General features: G+C 39.6%; 1 protein-coding gene across 10 annotated transcripts in view; it reads left to right on the top strand.

Moving 5' to 3' along the window:
• The window catches only part of NELL2 (neural EGFL like 2), a 228,782-nt gene extending 221,782 nt beyond the window's left edge, over window positions 1–7,000 (top strand). For all 10 annotated transcript variants that reach the window (XM_008162490.4, XM_024100600.3, XM_065557607.1 and 7 more), the window contains 2 exons: window positions 2,964–3,188; window positions 6,230–7,000. In XM_008162490.4, the coding sequence (XP_008160712.1) occupies window positions 2,964–3,188; window positions 6,230–6,280 (276 nt within the window). In that variant the 3' untranslated portion in view covers window positions 6,281–7,000. The remainder of the gene's footprint in view (window positions 1–2,963; window positions 3,189–6,229) is intronic.
• Window positions 7,001–15,580: the final 8,580 nt, after the last annotated feature.

Here is a 15,580-nt window from a genome sequence, read left to right as displayed (position 1 = left end):
TATATAAGCATAAAATATAATATATGAGTATAAAATATAATTAGCAAATGGCTAGCACACTTTGGCTAGCACACTTAATTGATAGAAATGATAAAATCTCTGCCACATCTTCAGTTCTTTCCCCAAACCTGCAGCATCTTCTTGGTTTTAGTCATGCCTCATCCAGCTAATGCTCATCCAAGCCCCACCGTTGGATAGACACTGGATAAGAAGCTCAACTGTACTATGGTCCAGTCAAATTGATGTATAAGCTGTCATCTACACAGTGGAGGCATCAAAGCCTGTAGCACTTTGCTAACTCCCCAAATGAGCACTTCCCTAACATGTAAGAACATAAGAATAGCCATACTGGGTCACACCAAAGGTCCATGTAACCCATTATCCTTTCTTCCGGCAGTGGCTGGTGCCAGATGCTTCAGATGGAGTGAACAGAACAGGGCAATTTATCGAGTGATCCATCCCCAGTTGTCCAGTCCCAATTGCTAGTAGTCAAAAGTTTAGGGACACCTCAAGTGTGGGGTTGTGTCCCTGAGCATCTTGGCTAATAGCCATTTGTGGACCTATCCTCCATGAACTTATCTAATTCTTTTTTTTTAATCCAGTCATGCTTTTGGCCTTCACAACATCCTCTGACAATGAGCTCCACAGCTTGGCTGTGTGAAGAAGTATTTCCTTATGTTTGTTTTAAAATTGCTGACTTTTAATTTCATTGGGTGACCCCTGGTTCCTGTGGTATGTGAAGGGAAATAAAACTTCCCATCACTTTCGCCACATCATCCATGATTTTATAGACCTCTATCATATCCCCCCTCAGTCATCTTTATTCCAAGATGAACGTTCCCAGTCTTTTTAATCTCTCTTCAAATAGAAGCTATTCCATACCCCTAATCATTTTTGTTGCCTTTCTCTGTACTTTTGTGAATTTGACTATATCTTTTTTGTGATGGGGCTACCAGCCAGTGTTCAAGGGGTGGGTGTACCATGAATTTATATGGTGGCATTATGATATTTTCTGTCTTATTATCTATCCCTTTCCTAATGGTTCCTAACATTCTGTTAGTTCTTTTGACAGCTGCTGCCCACTGAGTGCATGTTTTCAGAGAACTATCTATGATAAGACCAAGATCTCTTTCTTGAGTTTTAACAGCTAGTGTAGACACCATCATTTGATATGTGCAGCTGGGATTGTTTTCCAATGTGCATTCCTTTGTACTTACCAGCACTGAATTTCATCTGCCATTTTCTTGCTCAGTCACACTGAATGGGATAGGTGATAGAACAGAACCCTATAAAGCCTTGCATGAGAAGACCCTGAAGGCAAATGAACAATCACCTGGCACTACCCTCTGAGGTCCCTCAGAAGAAAAGAAGGGGGTGACTCTAGATCAAGCCTCTATATGCTGTTAGAATCCAGTGTGGATCAACAGTACCTCATGGTCAATGATATCAAGGACAGTTTTACATACTTGTGGCCTGATTATCCTTGTACTTACCCTACCATAAATCAGGACTATTTCCTTTGTAATCAGTGGATTACTTTGGTGGAGATCAGTGGCATGACATTGGTTGCATCTCGAGCACAGGAGACTGCATTTGTTCTCCCAGATATGGTCCTGCTACCAAGGAAGCAGACATCTCTGTCCATATTTCAATTCTACCCCCTTTCATGGCTTCTTGGCATTCCAGATCTCCTATGCAGCCAAAATGCATTCATTCAGCTGCACATTGAGCTTGTACATCCACAGCATGTCTGAGTAGCATTTTCTCCCTAATATAGCAGGGACAAAATAAGATGTTTAAATGAAAAGGGAAGGGGCAGGCAGAAATATGTCCATTTACTAGGGTGGATAAAAACTGATCATTTAAAAAAAATGGATTTTTTTAACTTAAATCATTGTTTTAATTTAAATTAAATACAAGTTTATTAAAAAATAAACCTATTTGAAGTTACGTTTGAAATAATGACAACCTATGTTAAGGCTCAAACCTCTTATAACCTATTAAAATCATTTAAATTAAATTCAAGAAATAATATTAAGTAGTACTTGTTTGCAGCCAAGTTTTAAAGAAAGTCAAACCACTGAACTGGTGAAAGTCCCTGGCTAGCCATGTGGAACTAAAGATTGTTGAAGTAAACCAGCTTTTGACAGCCACAGCCTCTTCAGCAGGTGCAGAGAGAATATTTTCTTCATTCTAGTTTATTCAACTGGTGCAGCTTAATGACCAGTTCCTTCAAAGTTAAGAAACCAATAGGGAGTTGAAAAAGCAGGAAAACTCATTTTCCTCTTCCAATCTATGAATAAAAACTAGGTGTGAGAAGATGAAATCTAGTAGTTCTGAAATCTTGAAGGACATGATGACCAGAAACATGTATTTCAATTCACTAACTACAGATAATACTTCCTTTTTTAAATAAATCCGTTAGTTTTAAATGCAATATATATTTTAATGAACTTTGTGATAAACTTTTTTTCTTATGTATCCAGCATATTTAAGGTAGTTTTATTTAATAAATAAAAAAAAATCTGTTTTGGTTCATTTATAATTGAATTTGAATCTCCATCCAACTAGAGCTAGACAGAAATGACAAGTAAAAAATTAATCTGGTAAATAAGGAATGCATCCTTATTTAAATCAAGTTTCCTGATTGCTGATTTCAATTGATTACATTCAGTGATTTAAGTTGTTTTGATTTAAATCAATCCACCCTTCCAAAAACACCACACCCCTCCAAAATGACACACTGATTTTTAAAACACATACACGTTCTATGTAATTTCTGGTATTGTCAACAGGAAATGAGCATCAGAATTCTTTTCACTGTCTTTTAAATACAGCCACATGGGAGAATCAGCCAGCAGAAAGAGACAACACATTGAGTCATAGAAACATGTAATAATACATCAGAAACAACACAGAATACCTAAAGTGATCTCTTTTTGTTCTTTTTTTTTTTTTAATAGCAAGGTGAAGTTGACTGTTGGCCTTTGCCTTGTCCAGAGGTGGAATGTGAATTCAGTGTACTCCCCAAGAGTGAGTGTTGTCCACGCTGCGTCACTGACCCCTGCCAGGCAGACACCATTCGTAATGACATCACTAAGACGTGTCTGGATGAAATTAATGTAATTCGCTTCACTGGATCTTCATGGATTAAACACGGCACAGAGTGCACCCTCTGCCAATGCAAGGTAAAGAGCATAAAAATCAAGCCAAGAGGCCTTCTTACCAGGTGGTTCTGTAACTTATAAATATTAATACATTTAGTCTGGTCAGTGGGAAGTCAGTTTCTACATTTACTGTTCAAAGTTCGCAGTGTGAAATGTTCAGCTTTAGTTGCAGCCTCTCCTGTCAGTGGTGCAGAGCTTTCAAGAACCAGATGATGTTTTAAATGTGCCAGCAGGACAGAAATCTCACAGCATCATAGCCCATGTTGTATCTCACCTTGAGCAAGTGAACAAATGTATCCTTTCCACAGAAACATCTTGCTTTGACTTTGATGGCAGATCTTACTCCTGCCAGCCCATTGCTACTTTGCAGATACTTATAGTGTCAAATAATTTCCAAAGGTCTGTAAGATCTGACCTCAGACAGGAAATATATTTTGTAGAGTGAGCATCAAATTACCAGAAATGCTATTTTCTCCTTTAGGATTGTGATGACCAAATATTTTAAGTTTTGTAATGGCAAAAATGGAAATTCTGCTCTTCCATGGTTTAAAAATGACAGCAGAATCCACATTATTTGGGCCTTTTATATTCCTCAGGGGTAAGGCACACATTATCTCAAGAAGAAAGGTTAATGGTGAAAAGCTTCTGTGAATTCTGCTGCCTCTTCTAAAAGAAGTAAAAAAAGGGACGCTAAAATAAAGTGTTTCCATTTTATACATACACACACACACACACACACACACACACACACACACACACGTGAGGGAAACTGTTTTTTCTATTGTGTATAACTGAAGAATGACCAGTAGCAGTTCCACAACAGAGGTGACCAGCCAGGAGGAGGCGAGAGAGAGAGAGCAGGATCCATTGGGATGGAGATCTGTAACCCTCCCAAATAATTTCAGATATCATCCCATGTCCACAGGAGCGCCTCCAGCTTTTCTGCCACCCTAGGCGGCAGAAGGTCCTGCCCTGAAATGCCGCCCCCCACAGAGGCGGCAGAAGGTCCCGCCGCCGAAATACTGCCGCGGTCGCCACCCCCAAATTATAGCACCCTAGGCGACCACGTAGGTCGCCTAATGGATTGTGCCAGCCCTGCATGTCCATCCCATAGGACTAGAGTACCACCTAAAGCTCCACTTGGAAGAAGAAACAGGACCAGAATCCCATACTGTTGAGATGCCTGGGCATGTAGAAGGAGCTTATTTGTATAAATTCCACTGGTTGTCAGTTATGGAACATGTCCCATCTATTCTACCCTCTTGTGGTCCAAGATAGGTCTCTCTATTTTACAACCAGTTTATACAGAGCTATGGGCTACTGGTACCAATTGTTGCCTTGTAAACTCGGATCATGATTTGATCCTATATGAGTAATATAGATACTATGCCAAGCTCCATGGACTCACGATGCCTCATGTCAGAATCCATTCTAAGATCTACAGAGGAAACCAATTAAGATAGTATACTCCACATTATTCCAACTACTGGTTGGACATTGGTGTAATCCTTTCCTTTTAGGATAGTCAGAAACAGAAATGCCAAATAGTCATTGTGCCTGTTTAAACTAGATTCACCATTTATCCTTAGGTTTTCCATGACAGAACAAGGAGCAATGGTCTCAAATTGCAGTGGGGGAGGTCTAGGTTGGATATTAGGAAAAACTATTTCACTAGGAGGGTGGTGAAGCACTGGAATGGGTTACCTAGGGAGGTGGTGGTATCTCCATCCTTAGAGGTTTTTAAGGCCCGGCTTGACAAAGCCCTGGATGGGATGATTTAGTTGGTGTTGGTCCTGCTTTGAGCTAGATGACCTCCTGAAATCTCTTCCAACCCTAATATTCTATGATTCTATAATTCTATGTTAGGAATTTTCAAATATCACAAGGCATAACAGTATAATGAGAGCCACAGACTCTTAATAATTAACATGTTCTATTTGTTCCCCAAAGAACAAAACCTATTTTGATTCTTTCCAATACTATGTTCTTTTTTGACAGTACTGTAAGTATTTTAGCTTTGTTTTCCATCCAAGCAGTCTAATCCAAGCAAACAAGGCGAGTACCATAGCACAGCTTGTATAGTTTTGAGTCTGTAGCACAAAATATAAATACCATACTACTGTGTGTCTCATTTGTACTGCTTCGTTTCACTGTTTTCTAGCAGTACATCACATGGCAGGTCAAAGCTTTAGGATAAGCTTCTCTAACCAAGCTACTGCAAAATAGGTTTACACAAAATCCTTTAAGAATTCAGAAAGCCAGGCATCAGCTAAAGCTGACTTAGCCACAAAACCATTTCAAATCACAAGTAAAGACGGTGAACTCTAGGATTTCTGCCATGGTTGTCTAGTCTCCTGCCACATACAGTCAAGAAAATGAATGAATGATTCTTACATCCCTGATCTTTAATCAGCCCTACTCTTCAATGGACTAAATATATTTACAGTAATTTAAAAATTATATGCACTATCTGCATTAAGAGTCCTACTGAGGAGAAGAGGTGGAAATGCAACATATATCTTTTCTTCAATACTTTAATCACTTTTCTAGGCAACCTGTTCCATTAATTGCTAATGTTCATAGAAATATGTCTATACTAAGATCTGGAGGGGAAACTTCAAAGATTAACCTTTGACAGTGTTACAGCCTGAAAGTATTAACTTGAGATATTCAATGCTAAATAAAACTCATGGTCCCCTGTGTCAAATCTAAATAAAACTTCTAATGCCTTGTCCTCTTTGCCATCTTTATTGAGCACACTAGGCCAAATCCTGATCCATGTGAAATAAATAGCATATTGCGAAATGACTTCAATTCTATGTCTTAGTTTTATGATATGGATTACACACTGATTAGTGAGTGAAATCATTAGATTCCTTTTACATAGAGTATGGGACTGAAGTGAAGATAGAGCTAAAAAAATAAACAGTTTACATATTTATTTAGAAATGTTCTTCTACTGGGCAGGTATTTGCAAATGGTCATTCTGATTGTTAATTTGACTTTACAAAATACTAACCATTTAAATCTCTCTTCTTTCCCCCTTCCTCCCCCTCTCACAGAATGGTCATGTTTGTTGCTCAGTGGATCCACAGTGCCTTCAGGAACTGTGAAGCTAACAACCGTGTCTCACAAGCAGTTTCTGGTTACAGAATTTTCCTTCACAAAAAGACCTTTAGACCAAAAATTGTATAAAGCTAAAACTGAAATCACATCAGTTTTGTCCATCTAAAGTGCAGAAATGTTCTGAATTGAGTGAGCTTTCAATTACCTGAGTCAGAATGAAATCTATGGAACTGGAGAAAAGCTCAGATGTGTAAACCTTTCTTTGAGGTCAGGCTCAACTTCTGGCTATTTATGTGTCTGGCATCATTATGCAGAATATTAGGTTAGTGGTAAAGTGACACATTGTAACATTGTACCTAACGATGTCAAGATCGAGAGACAAATAGAAGTGATCATTGAGCCTACTGAAGCTTTGAAAGTCCAACACTTCAATAGGCACAGAGATTTTTACCTAATAATATTTGAATCTGCACAAATTTTGTTTGATTGCTCACTGCAGACTCTAGCAGAAATTTGAATAAAGGGAGGATGTCTTCAGGAACAAAGAATATAGCAGCTAAGATGTGTTATGTACAGTACATGCTCTGAAAAAAGATATAAGTTATTGTAAAAAAAGTGATGCACCGGCATGGCTACTTAACGTTTTCTGATGGGGAAAGTCATCTATATTTCCTTGTTTTACTGCACTTACTATTTCTTGATTGAATTTGTTCAGTATAAGCTCGTTCTTGTGCAAAATTAAAATAAATATTTCTCTTACCTTATAATATTTCTGGCTTTGAGTCTCCTTCACTGTTACAGATGATATTTTTATATATTATAGATGACTGTTTCTCCTTTGTGAGTAGGGTTGTATATAGATGTTTCTACCTGGCACAAAGTTGTGACATTATTTCATATTTGTGCTAGTCTTTAAGGAATCGATCTTGCAAATGCTTATGCATGTGAGTAAGTTTACTTCTGTCAGTAGTCCCATTGAGTTTGATAGGACTATTCATGTGCATAAAGGTTTGAAGGATCAAATTCTAAATGTTGATAGGATACTTCCAAGCAGGTTAGAGCCAACATTTGACCTTCCTTAAAGCTGTTCTAACTTGTGGGAAATTCTCTTCAGATTCAAAGCCCTATTTTTGTTGCTGTTAAACACCACAACTTTGCTGATTTCATAGGTGCTGGAACTAGAAGTGCTGGCGGTGCTGCCACACCCCTGGCTTGAAGAGGTTTCCATCAGGGTTTACAGTTTGGTTCAATGGCTCTCAGCACCCCCACTATACAAATTGTTCCAGCGCCCTTGGGTGATTTCGATATTTTTGTAATAAAAAATGTGTGATGATTCTCCCAATAAATTTATTTTTGTTGATGCAAGGGCAGTCATCCAGCCATCAGAGGAAACTTAATTTAATAAACCCTATTTTCACTACTGATGTGACAATAAACAAAAGAGGCAACATGACCAAAGCTGTGTTGTGCTACATAAGAGGGGGAAAAAAGAATACAAATAAAATAAAGATCTAAAAAATATTCAGGAAAAAAAGGACCAGTCCAACATTCTACAGTGGACCATTAAAGCTATGAAGGTTTTCAAATTGAATAAATCTTTCTCCTCTTCAAGACCTTGTCCATAAATAATAGCTAGTCAAGGGATTTTCTGTTTTATCCACAGTTTCTGACAAGCTACAATCAATGTTCTTGAAGAAGCATGTTAGCGCCTTAAAAAGAGGCTGTTTTATGCACTGTTTTCCTGTCTAATAATTGTCAAGGGGTCATGTTTTGCCCTCAGATACACAGGCACATCTCCTGTTGATTTCAATGGCAGTTGTGTGCCTGTATCCGAGGGCAGATTTGACAGGCAGTGTTACTGTTTGGGGATTATGCTGTGATTTCATTATAAAATGTGTTAGAAATACACAGAGCTCAGACCATTTGTTTTTTGTTGTGCAGGGTAAAAGAATGAGTTAACATATTGCTTGAGGGCAAAATCCTCTAGCTCAAGAAAAGGCTACAAAAAGCCCTGAATGAACACTGTGAAACTAGCGCACAGAAGGGGCAGGAGATGCATAGCCCAGCTTCAAGCACACTTTATGTTGGACTCAGAGATAGGGGATTTAAGAGTCATGCAGGGGAAGTGAGTGGGGTGGGGGAGTCTGTCCAGTTGGTCCACAACTACATGAATCCATTAGCTTAACACCCTTTGTGAGGCTTAAGTATCAGGCTTGGGGCATTACTCCATCCCTGGAGCTGTAATACCAGCCACAAAGAGGCTAGAAGGGTTTTCTATGCCCTCTCCGTGAGCTGGGATTCTGTTCCCCCTAACCTCCAATGTACTTTCTCTGCATGTAATCTGGCTTGGGTTATGCACAGAGATCAGATTTGGCCCTAAGACAAAGGTAAGATCGTAAGGAAAAATTCTCTTCACTTTTTTTTTTCACTTCTTCGAGGCACAGTAACATTTACACTTCATCCCAACTTGTACTTCAGAACTAAGAATGTGAATGATGGAAAACAAATCTCTCCATTCATTGCAAACCCACCCCTGTAATGGTGTGTCTTATGTTTTGTTTTGGGTTGTTGTTGGGTTTTTTTACCATCTCAATGAACAACCTGCACTTCGCCAACAACTAGGTCAAATATAGCCAAGACATACCATAATAGTTTTTTGTCAAAATGAATCATGTTATCAAATCCTTAGACAGCCAGTCAATACTATATGTATTTGAAGAGTAGAAGTTATTCAGTCGAACAAAACTGAATGAATAAAAAATGAGAATGGGTTGAGCGAGCATTTTATAATCTATCAATGTTCCAGTTTGCTAATTAGTTGGGAGTTCTTGTAAAAGTCAATAAATTCCACAAAGACATCTCAATAATCCCCCCAGATAAATTGACCCACCAATTAGTAGTTCATGTTTCTAATTTTCCCCCAAACAGAAAATTTAAATACTACTGAAAATTTTCTTCAAGAATTCCAGACCTAAAGAATGTCAGGCAATATCAAACATTTATTTTCCTTAACAAATAATTCATTTGAAGTACTTCTTAGCCATCTCACAGGAACAGTCAGAGTGAAGCTGATCTGTTGTGTTCTTCTACTGACCTTTCATTATTGGTGCACTGTTTTCAGCATTAGAATTCAATAACTCCCATAGAAGAATTGTCACCTGTTTGCAGAGTAATTGCCCAAAGTTAATAGACCTGCAGATACAAAGGCAGAAATGTCTTCAGTTACACTGGATTCAATTCTATGGTGAAACAAATTGGCAACGAATAGCTGCAGTGTAAACTGTTGAAAACTAAACTCTTTAACTGGAAATTTCTGGTATCTATAAATTCACCCTGGGCAATAGCAGGGAGAAAGCAAGATTTCTCTTCACTCAGTGCTGGTGTTAAACACTTCTATGTGAGACAAATTGAGCCTCAAAGTGAAATGTTTATCTTCATTCCAGAGGTTAGATTCATAGAAGTTGAACTGTCCATCCCAAATATTCATCATTCTGTGCAATAAACTTACATTAATATATGTATAGTACCAAAGCTCTAAAGCAACATGGTATCTATGCATATAGCTTTGTCTGGGTGTGTGTGTGTGTGAGGTAATATCTTTTATTGGACCAACTTCTGTTGGTGAGAGAGAAAAGTTTTCATACTCAGTTCACAAATTTCAACTTAGTGGAAAGAGTTGAAACTGCCTAGACAATAGAACGAGGTTCTTTGTGTTATTAGGAAAAGTAGCCTAGTGTAACACAGGACAGAGAATAGTGCATATTTTATGGTGCAGTAAATGTTCCTGTTTTCTCCAAAATCTCCATCTCATAGACTCATAGACTTTAAGTCTTGCCTCAAAAGTAGAGCCTTTGAATTAGGGTTGAACTCAATATTTACTGGAAGAAACTGTGACCGTAATAGGGATAAATATTAGTTTATAATAGAAATGTGTCATAGAATTGCTTGTGTCGCAAGTCTGGGGGGTCAGCTTCCCATTGCTCCTAATCACTCTTATGTGGGGGTGCACAATGGGTTTACGACCAGAGGTGCTGCACGATGCCCATTGAAGCCAGTGGGAGTCTTTCCACTAATGTCAATGGGCTTTGCATCAGACTTGTAGTGGGTTAGATTCTGATCTCAGTTAACCAGTGTAAATCTAGAATAACCACTCTAAAAATCTAAATATATGATTGGAATATGATCCATTCAATGCAGAGTAACCTGAAAAAAAAGTTGCCCAGAAAATTGTACTTTATAGATTGGGATTTTTTTACACAGCCCAAGGAAATTAGATGCACAATTTCCATTGCATCCGTGGAATTTGGGCACCTAACTCACTTAGGTGCTTTTGAAAATCCCAGATATAGATACTCCTTCATTTCTTAAAATATAAATGCCAACATACTAAAACTCTACAGATCAGTGTTGATTAGTATTTTCTTATTCCCAGAGTTTACACCTTCTGTAAAATGCTAAGAAAAAATTGTCTAATATAAATAAAAAATGTGCACCCTATGTCCTACCAACTTTAGTGAATCATTTAAATAACATAACATTAATTACTGCAAACCATAATAGTTTACTGATCACATTATATTCCATCCATAAAACAGCCAAATATAATTACTATGCTTTTCTTAAAAGTCTTTTTTCTCAGTAATATCATTTTACCATTTAAATTGTGCTTTATATATAATTCCCAGGATGCATCAGAGGTATTGCTTGGAATCACTAATATAAACCTTTCGATAGGTCCTATTTAAACTGCAAGGACTGAGTCATATTCGAACTGCAAGCCAAAGCCAAAACAAACTGATCTGCATCATTGCTTCTAGAATATTATCACAAATAAAGAAGCAGATCACTCATAGAAGTTCTGCATCAAGTGAAATTTATAAAATGAAAACAACTAAACCATCCCCTTGCTAACTGTTCAGGCATACGTTCCCCTTTTAATTATGACAGATTTAAGATGGAAAAAAAGGAAATTAGTGTGCAGTGGATTTTTCTATTACTTTTTGCATGTGCCACTTTAACAAATTTCTTACAGGTGCCACAGCCAATGGCATATTTATGGAATGTTGCTCTTCACCGTTTCTTCCGACTTTGTTGGCTATGACCATTTGCTATTTCTTTTCCTAGTCTGTTTTTATGGTAATATGTCAGAATAGTTTAGGATCATAATATCACAAAGGTGAGGGACAATCTGTTAGAAGCCAGAAATTTCAGTCGCAGCAAGCACAGATGCATCAGTGGGGCATGGGGCAGAGGAGCTCTGCTGGGGTAATCCCCTGTCCCCCAGCCAGGATCCAGGCACCTGCATGGTAGGTGCAGAACCTTGCCCAAGGAACAAGTTCCTCTCCTGCTGCTTTATAGCTGAACTAGAACCTGAGATTTTGCAGTTTTTTTCTGTGATAACCTCCTCATGAGGAGAGGGATTGGACAAGAGAAGGCTCAAGTGGATCCCCTTGGCACCACATGAATCAGGAATGCCTCTCCTTGCACCTCGTGAGGGTGAACTCTGCCTGAGAGACATTGCCAGCTGTCTTTTCACTGTAGAGGCATGCAGAGGATAGGAATGGTGACAGCCTCTGCCCCATTGGGAGCCTGGGACATGAGAGCAATGGAAGAGGGGGAAGGAAGGGAAAGGAACTTGTGCTGAGGGAGGAGATTGATAGTCAAAGCAGCATGAGGAGGGTTCATAGGATGAGTTGCATGTAGTTGCCAAGTGAAGAGAGGCCAAAGGTTGGCAGGATGGGGGTGGGAAGGAAGGTTGGACAACATTGAAGGATGGCTAGACAGTGGACTAGAACAGCAGGTTAGAGAGAGAAGGTGGGTGAGGAAATATCTTTTATTGGACCAACTTCTGTTGTGAGAGAGACAAGCTTTTGAGCTTACACGGAGCTCTTCTTCAGTGCTGTCTAGCTCGAAAGCTTGTTTCTCTCACCAACAGACGTTGGTCCAATAAAACATATTACCTCACCCACCTTGTATCTAATATCCTGGGACCGACATGGCTACAACAGCAGTGTACAGATTGGCAGGTGTAAGGGAGTACTGTGCTTTTGAAGGGGCTTTTAGGGGGCTGGGGGAAGTCTTGTACACATTAGGGAACATATGTTTTGTCAGAATAAATGTGCATAATAACTAAGGAATCATGTGGCCTTACTTTGTAACCTTCATCTGCCTCTACTCCTGTCTTCCCTTCCTATTTTAACTGCCTCATGTTGTGCCATGACTAGCATTAGAACATGAGCTCTTTGGAGAGAGTCCATCTGCCTATAGCTTTCCAAACACTTTGCATATGTTGGGTGCTACCACAATATAAACTGAAATTGTTTGTATAGATAACAAGAATAGCCAAAGTTATTACAGTTAATGCAAAAAAAAAAGTGTTTTGGAAGGGATAAAAACCTCATGCTTCAGGGGTCAAATCAATCTCTCACTAGTCAGAATTTGGAGGTCTCCATGGACAGGCGGGGTGGGGGAGGGTATCCCACAACTGCCTACAGTGGTGTTTGTTGTATCTGCCTCTGAAGCATCTGGTGCTGGCCACTGTACACAGACAGGAGGACTATGGACTAGGTGGACCATGAGCCTGACGTAGTATGACAATTCCTATGTTAATAACAATAATTAATAATGTACTCTGTAGCTCTAGGAACCAATATGCAGTCTTTGCAGCACTGACTCTAGGAGTCCCTAAAGGACCCCATTTTATATTGGAATGTATTTTGCAGTTCTGTGCTTCCACTGAATAGTTGGTTTCATGGTCCTCATGATCCCATGGAAAACACAGCTGGAGGGAAAAAATTAATTCATTATCTCCATAAAGTGAATCTTGTTGTCTGCTCGCCTGATGGTCCCTTCAAAGATGAGGGGCTTGCAGTGCATGCAGGAGTCCATCTACAAATCCTGTGGATCCAAAGGATCTGTGGTGAAAACAGCACTCAACTCTGCAGTTCAATGAATGTCCCAGGGATGTCCTTTCCCCTCTGTGTTTTAAGCTTTGAGTTCCCTTCCTTCCCAGCAGAAAGACTCACTTAGGAGCAGTACTGGCTTTGGTGACCATGTCATGGCTGGCCCTTCAAAGCTGGAGGTGGACGCTCTGAAGAGGAGTTGCCAGTGCTTGTAGTGATATTAGCAGGGCTGACCCACAACATTTTGGCACCTGAGGTGGGGAGCTCAAATGTTGCCCCCATGGCCCCTCACTTGGGCAAAAACTTTGAAAGGGCACAATTCTGCCTTCTTGGTTGCAAAGATTTGAACTGCTTCCTGAAGGTCCACAGTCTGGGCCACGTCATGCTCTATTGAGATGGTCGCAAGGCTGACCAGCCTCTCCTGTGTCACTGTGGAGCATAGATGTGTTTTTATTAACTTCAGCTTGGAGAAGCTGCATTCTCCACTGGCAACTGTTACAGAAAGTATTAGAAGTATGCGCAGAGCAACAAAAGCATTTGGAAAGAGGGTGGTCATCTTATTTGTGCACATATATTCCAGAACAGCCTTTGGAGTTGATCCTGCTGAAATGTATCTTGAAAGGGCTTTCAGTTCATCACCTAAATCACTCGCATCAATATCACGCATGTCATCATGTGTCAACACTGTCTCTAGTGCCCTGCATTGCTGGTGTAGGTCTTCTTCAGGTATAGTGAGGAGTTTTGGAATATCATACAACATCCCAACTATACTGCTGTGTTCCTTGAGCTGCATGAAACATTCTTCAACTGACTGTATTGCACAATCTAGCACCTGGTTAAAGAATTCACCTTTGAATTGTTGTTTGGGGTCTCTTATGGGATTATCCCGTGCCTCATAATCAAAATGTCTTCTTCTTCAGTGACTCTTTTGTATTTTTGAATGGGTGGGAAAATAGCTTCAGTGTGAAGTTCCTCTGCCAACTTCTGTGCACTCTTCAGAACGTTTTGAAATCCCTCATCTGAGTGGTAAGATTGTAGGTATGACTTTGCTTTGTCCAGTTGTTCCATTGCTCCAGATATATCAAGGTCAACATCTTGGAGTCTCTTGCTTACAACATGACAGTATGTCATGCCACAACACTAAGCCACACAGAAATTTGAAGCTATGTATGTTTCTGGTGATTCCATTTCCCTCTGCCATTGTTCTCCCACGAAAAGCTCCTGTCATAGCATTATCCTCCATAATGGCAACTATGGCATTATCTATCTTCCCAATTTGGTGTTTGATAGGCTTTATCGCCGCCACTCGACTTTCCCATCATGTGGCACTCAGTGGTTTCAGTGTCAGAGAGGATGTTCCCAGATGTTGCTTCAAAATTTGCCATCCGTGACTTGATGCAGAGAAAAATACATAGATGCTTTGATTTACATTTAAAAATTCAGCAGCCTCACTAGAAGCTGATGCTGCATCACTGACCATTAAGTTCAATGAATGAGAACTGCATGGGACAAAAAAAGCACGAGGGTTTAACTCTCGGATTGGTGTCTGCACTCCTCTGTTCTTTCCTCTCATGTTGGCACCATTATCGTAGCCCTGATCTCTCATGTCAGCTATCGCAATTCTCATATCTTCCAGCTTTTTAAGAAGCACATTTGTCAGACCAGCTCCTGTAGTATCATCAATGTCAATAAATTCTAGAAAATGCTCTCTGACAGTCACCATTGCAGGGACATTTTCACTAGGTTCTGTTGTTACAGAACGCACCATTAAAGTAATTTGTTCCGTATGGCTGATGTCAGGTGTGCAGTCCAGAATAATAGAGTAATATCTTGCTGACTTCAGATCTGCCACAATCTTCTGTTTGACTTTTGTTGCCAGTAACTGTATGATCTCATTTTGAAGTGTTTTTCCAAATTGGTGGTGTGTGTACATTTCTTGGGTGGTGACTCTTCTTAGATGCTCCTGGAGTACAGCATCAAACTCAGCCATCAGCTCCACATACAGCTGATCTGAAGTGCCACGCAGTGCTAGGTTTTGGGTAGCAAGCATTCTCACAATGGCAATGAGCCTTTTCAGAACATTTTGCCAGTAAAGAGACTCTGATGCAATCTTCTCTTGATGCTGGTCATCTATGCTGGCCTTTAACATTAGTCTCATCTCAAGCTCTTTCCACCTATGGAATGCTCTTTGTTGATTTGCCGCCTTCTCATGGCATTCCAGACTTCTAGCCAGATTTTTCCAGTCCTTTGTTTCTGTAGAACCCAATGTGGCTGGAACATTAGACTGGAAAAGTTTGCAACAAAAACAGTATGCAGCATTCTGGGTTTTTGAGTACATAAGCCATGGCTTCTCCATTTTGTCACCTTTGGGGATTTCACGCCAGTAGTGTGTTGGATGGAAACTTCTATTTTCATTGTCTTTGGGGAACATGACGTTTTTCACTT

Source organism: Chrysemys picta, chromosome 1 (assembly GCF_011386835.1).
Source record: "Chrysemys picta bellii isolate R12L10 chromosome 1, ASM1138683v2, whole genome shotgun sequence".
In the NCBI taxonomy this organism is placed as follows: Eukaryota; Metazoa; Chordata; order Testudines; family Emydidae; genus Chrysemys; species Chrysemys picta.
This window is presented reverse-complemented; position numbering and strand designations above follow the sequence as displayed.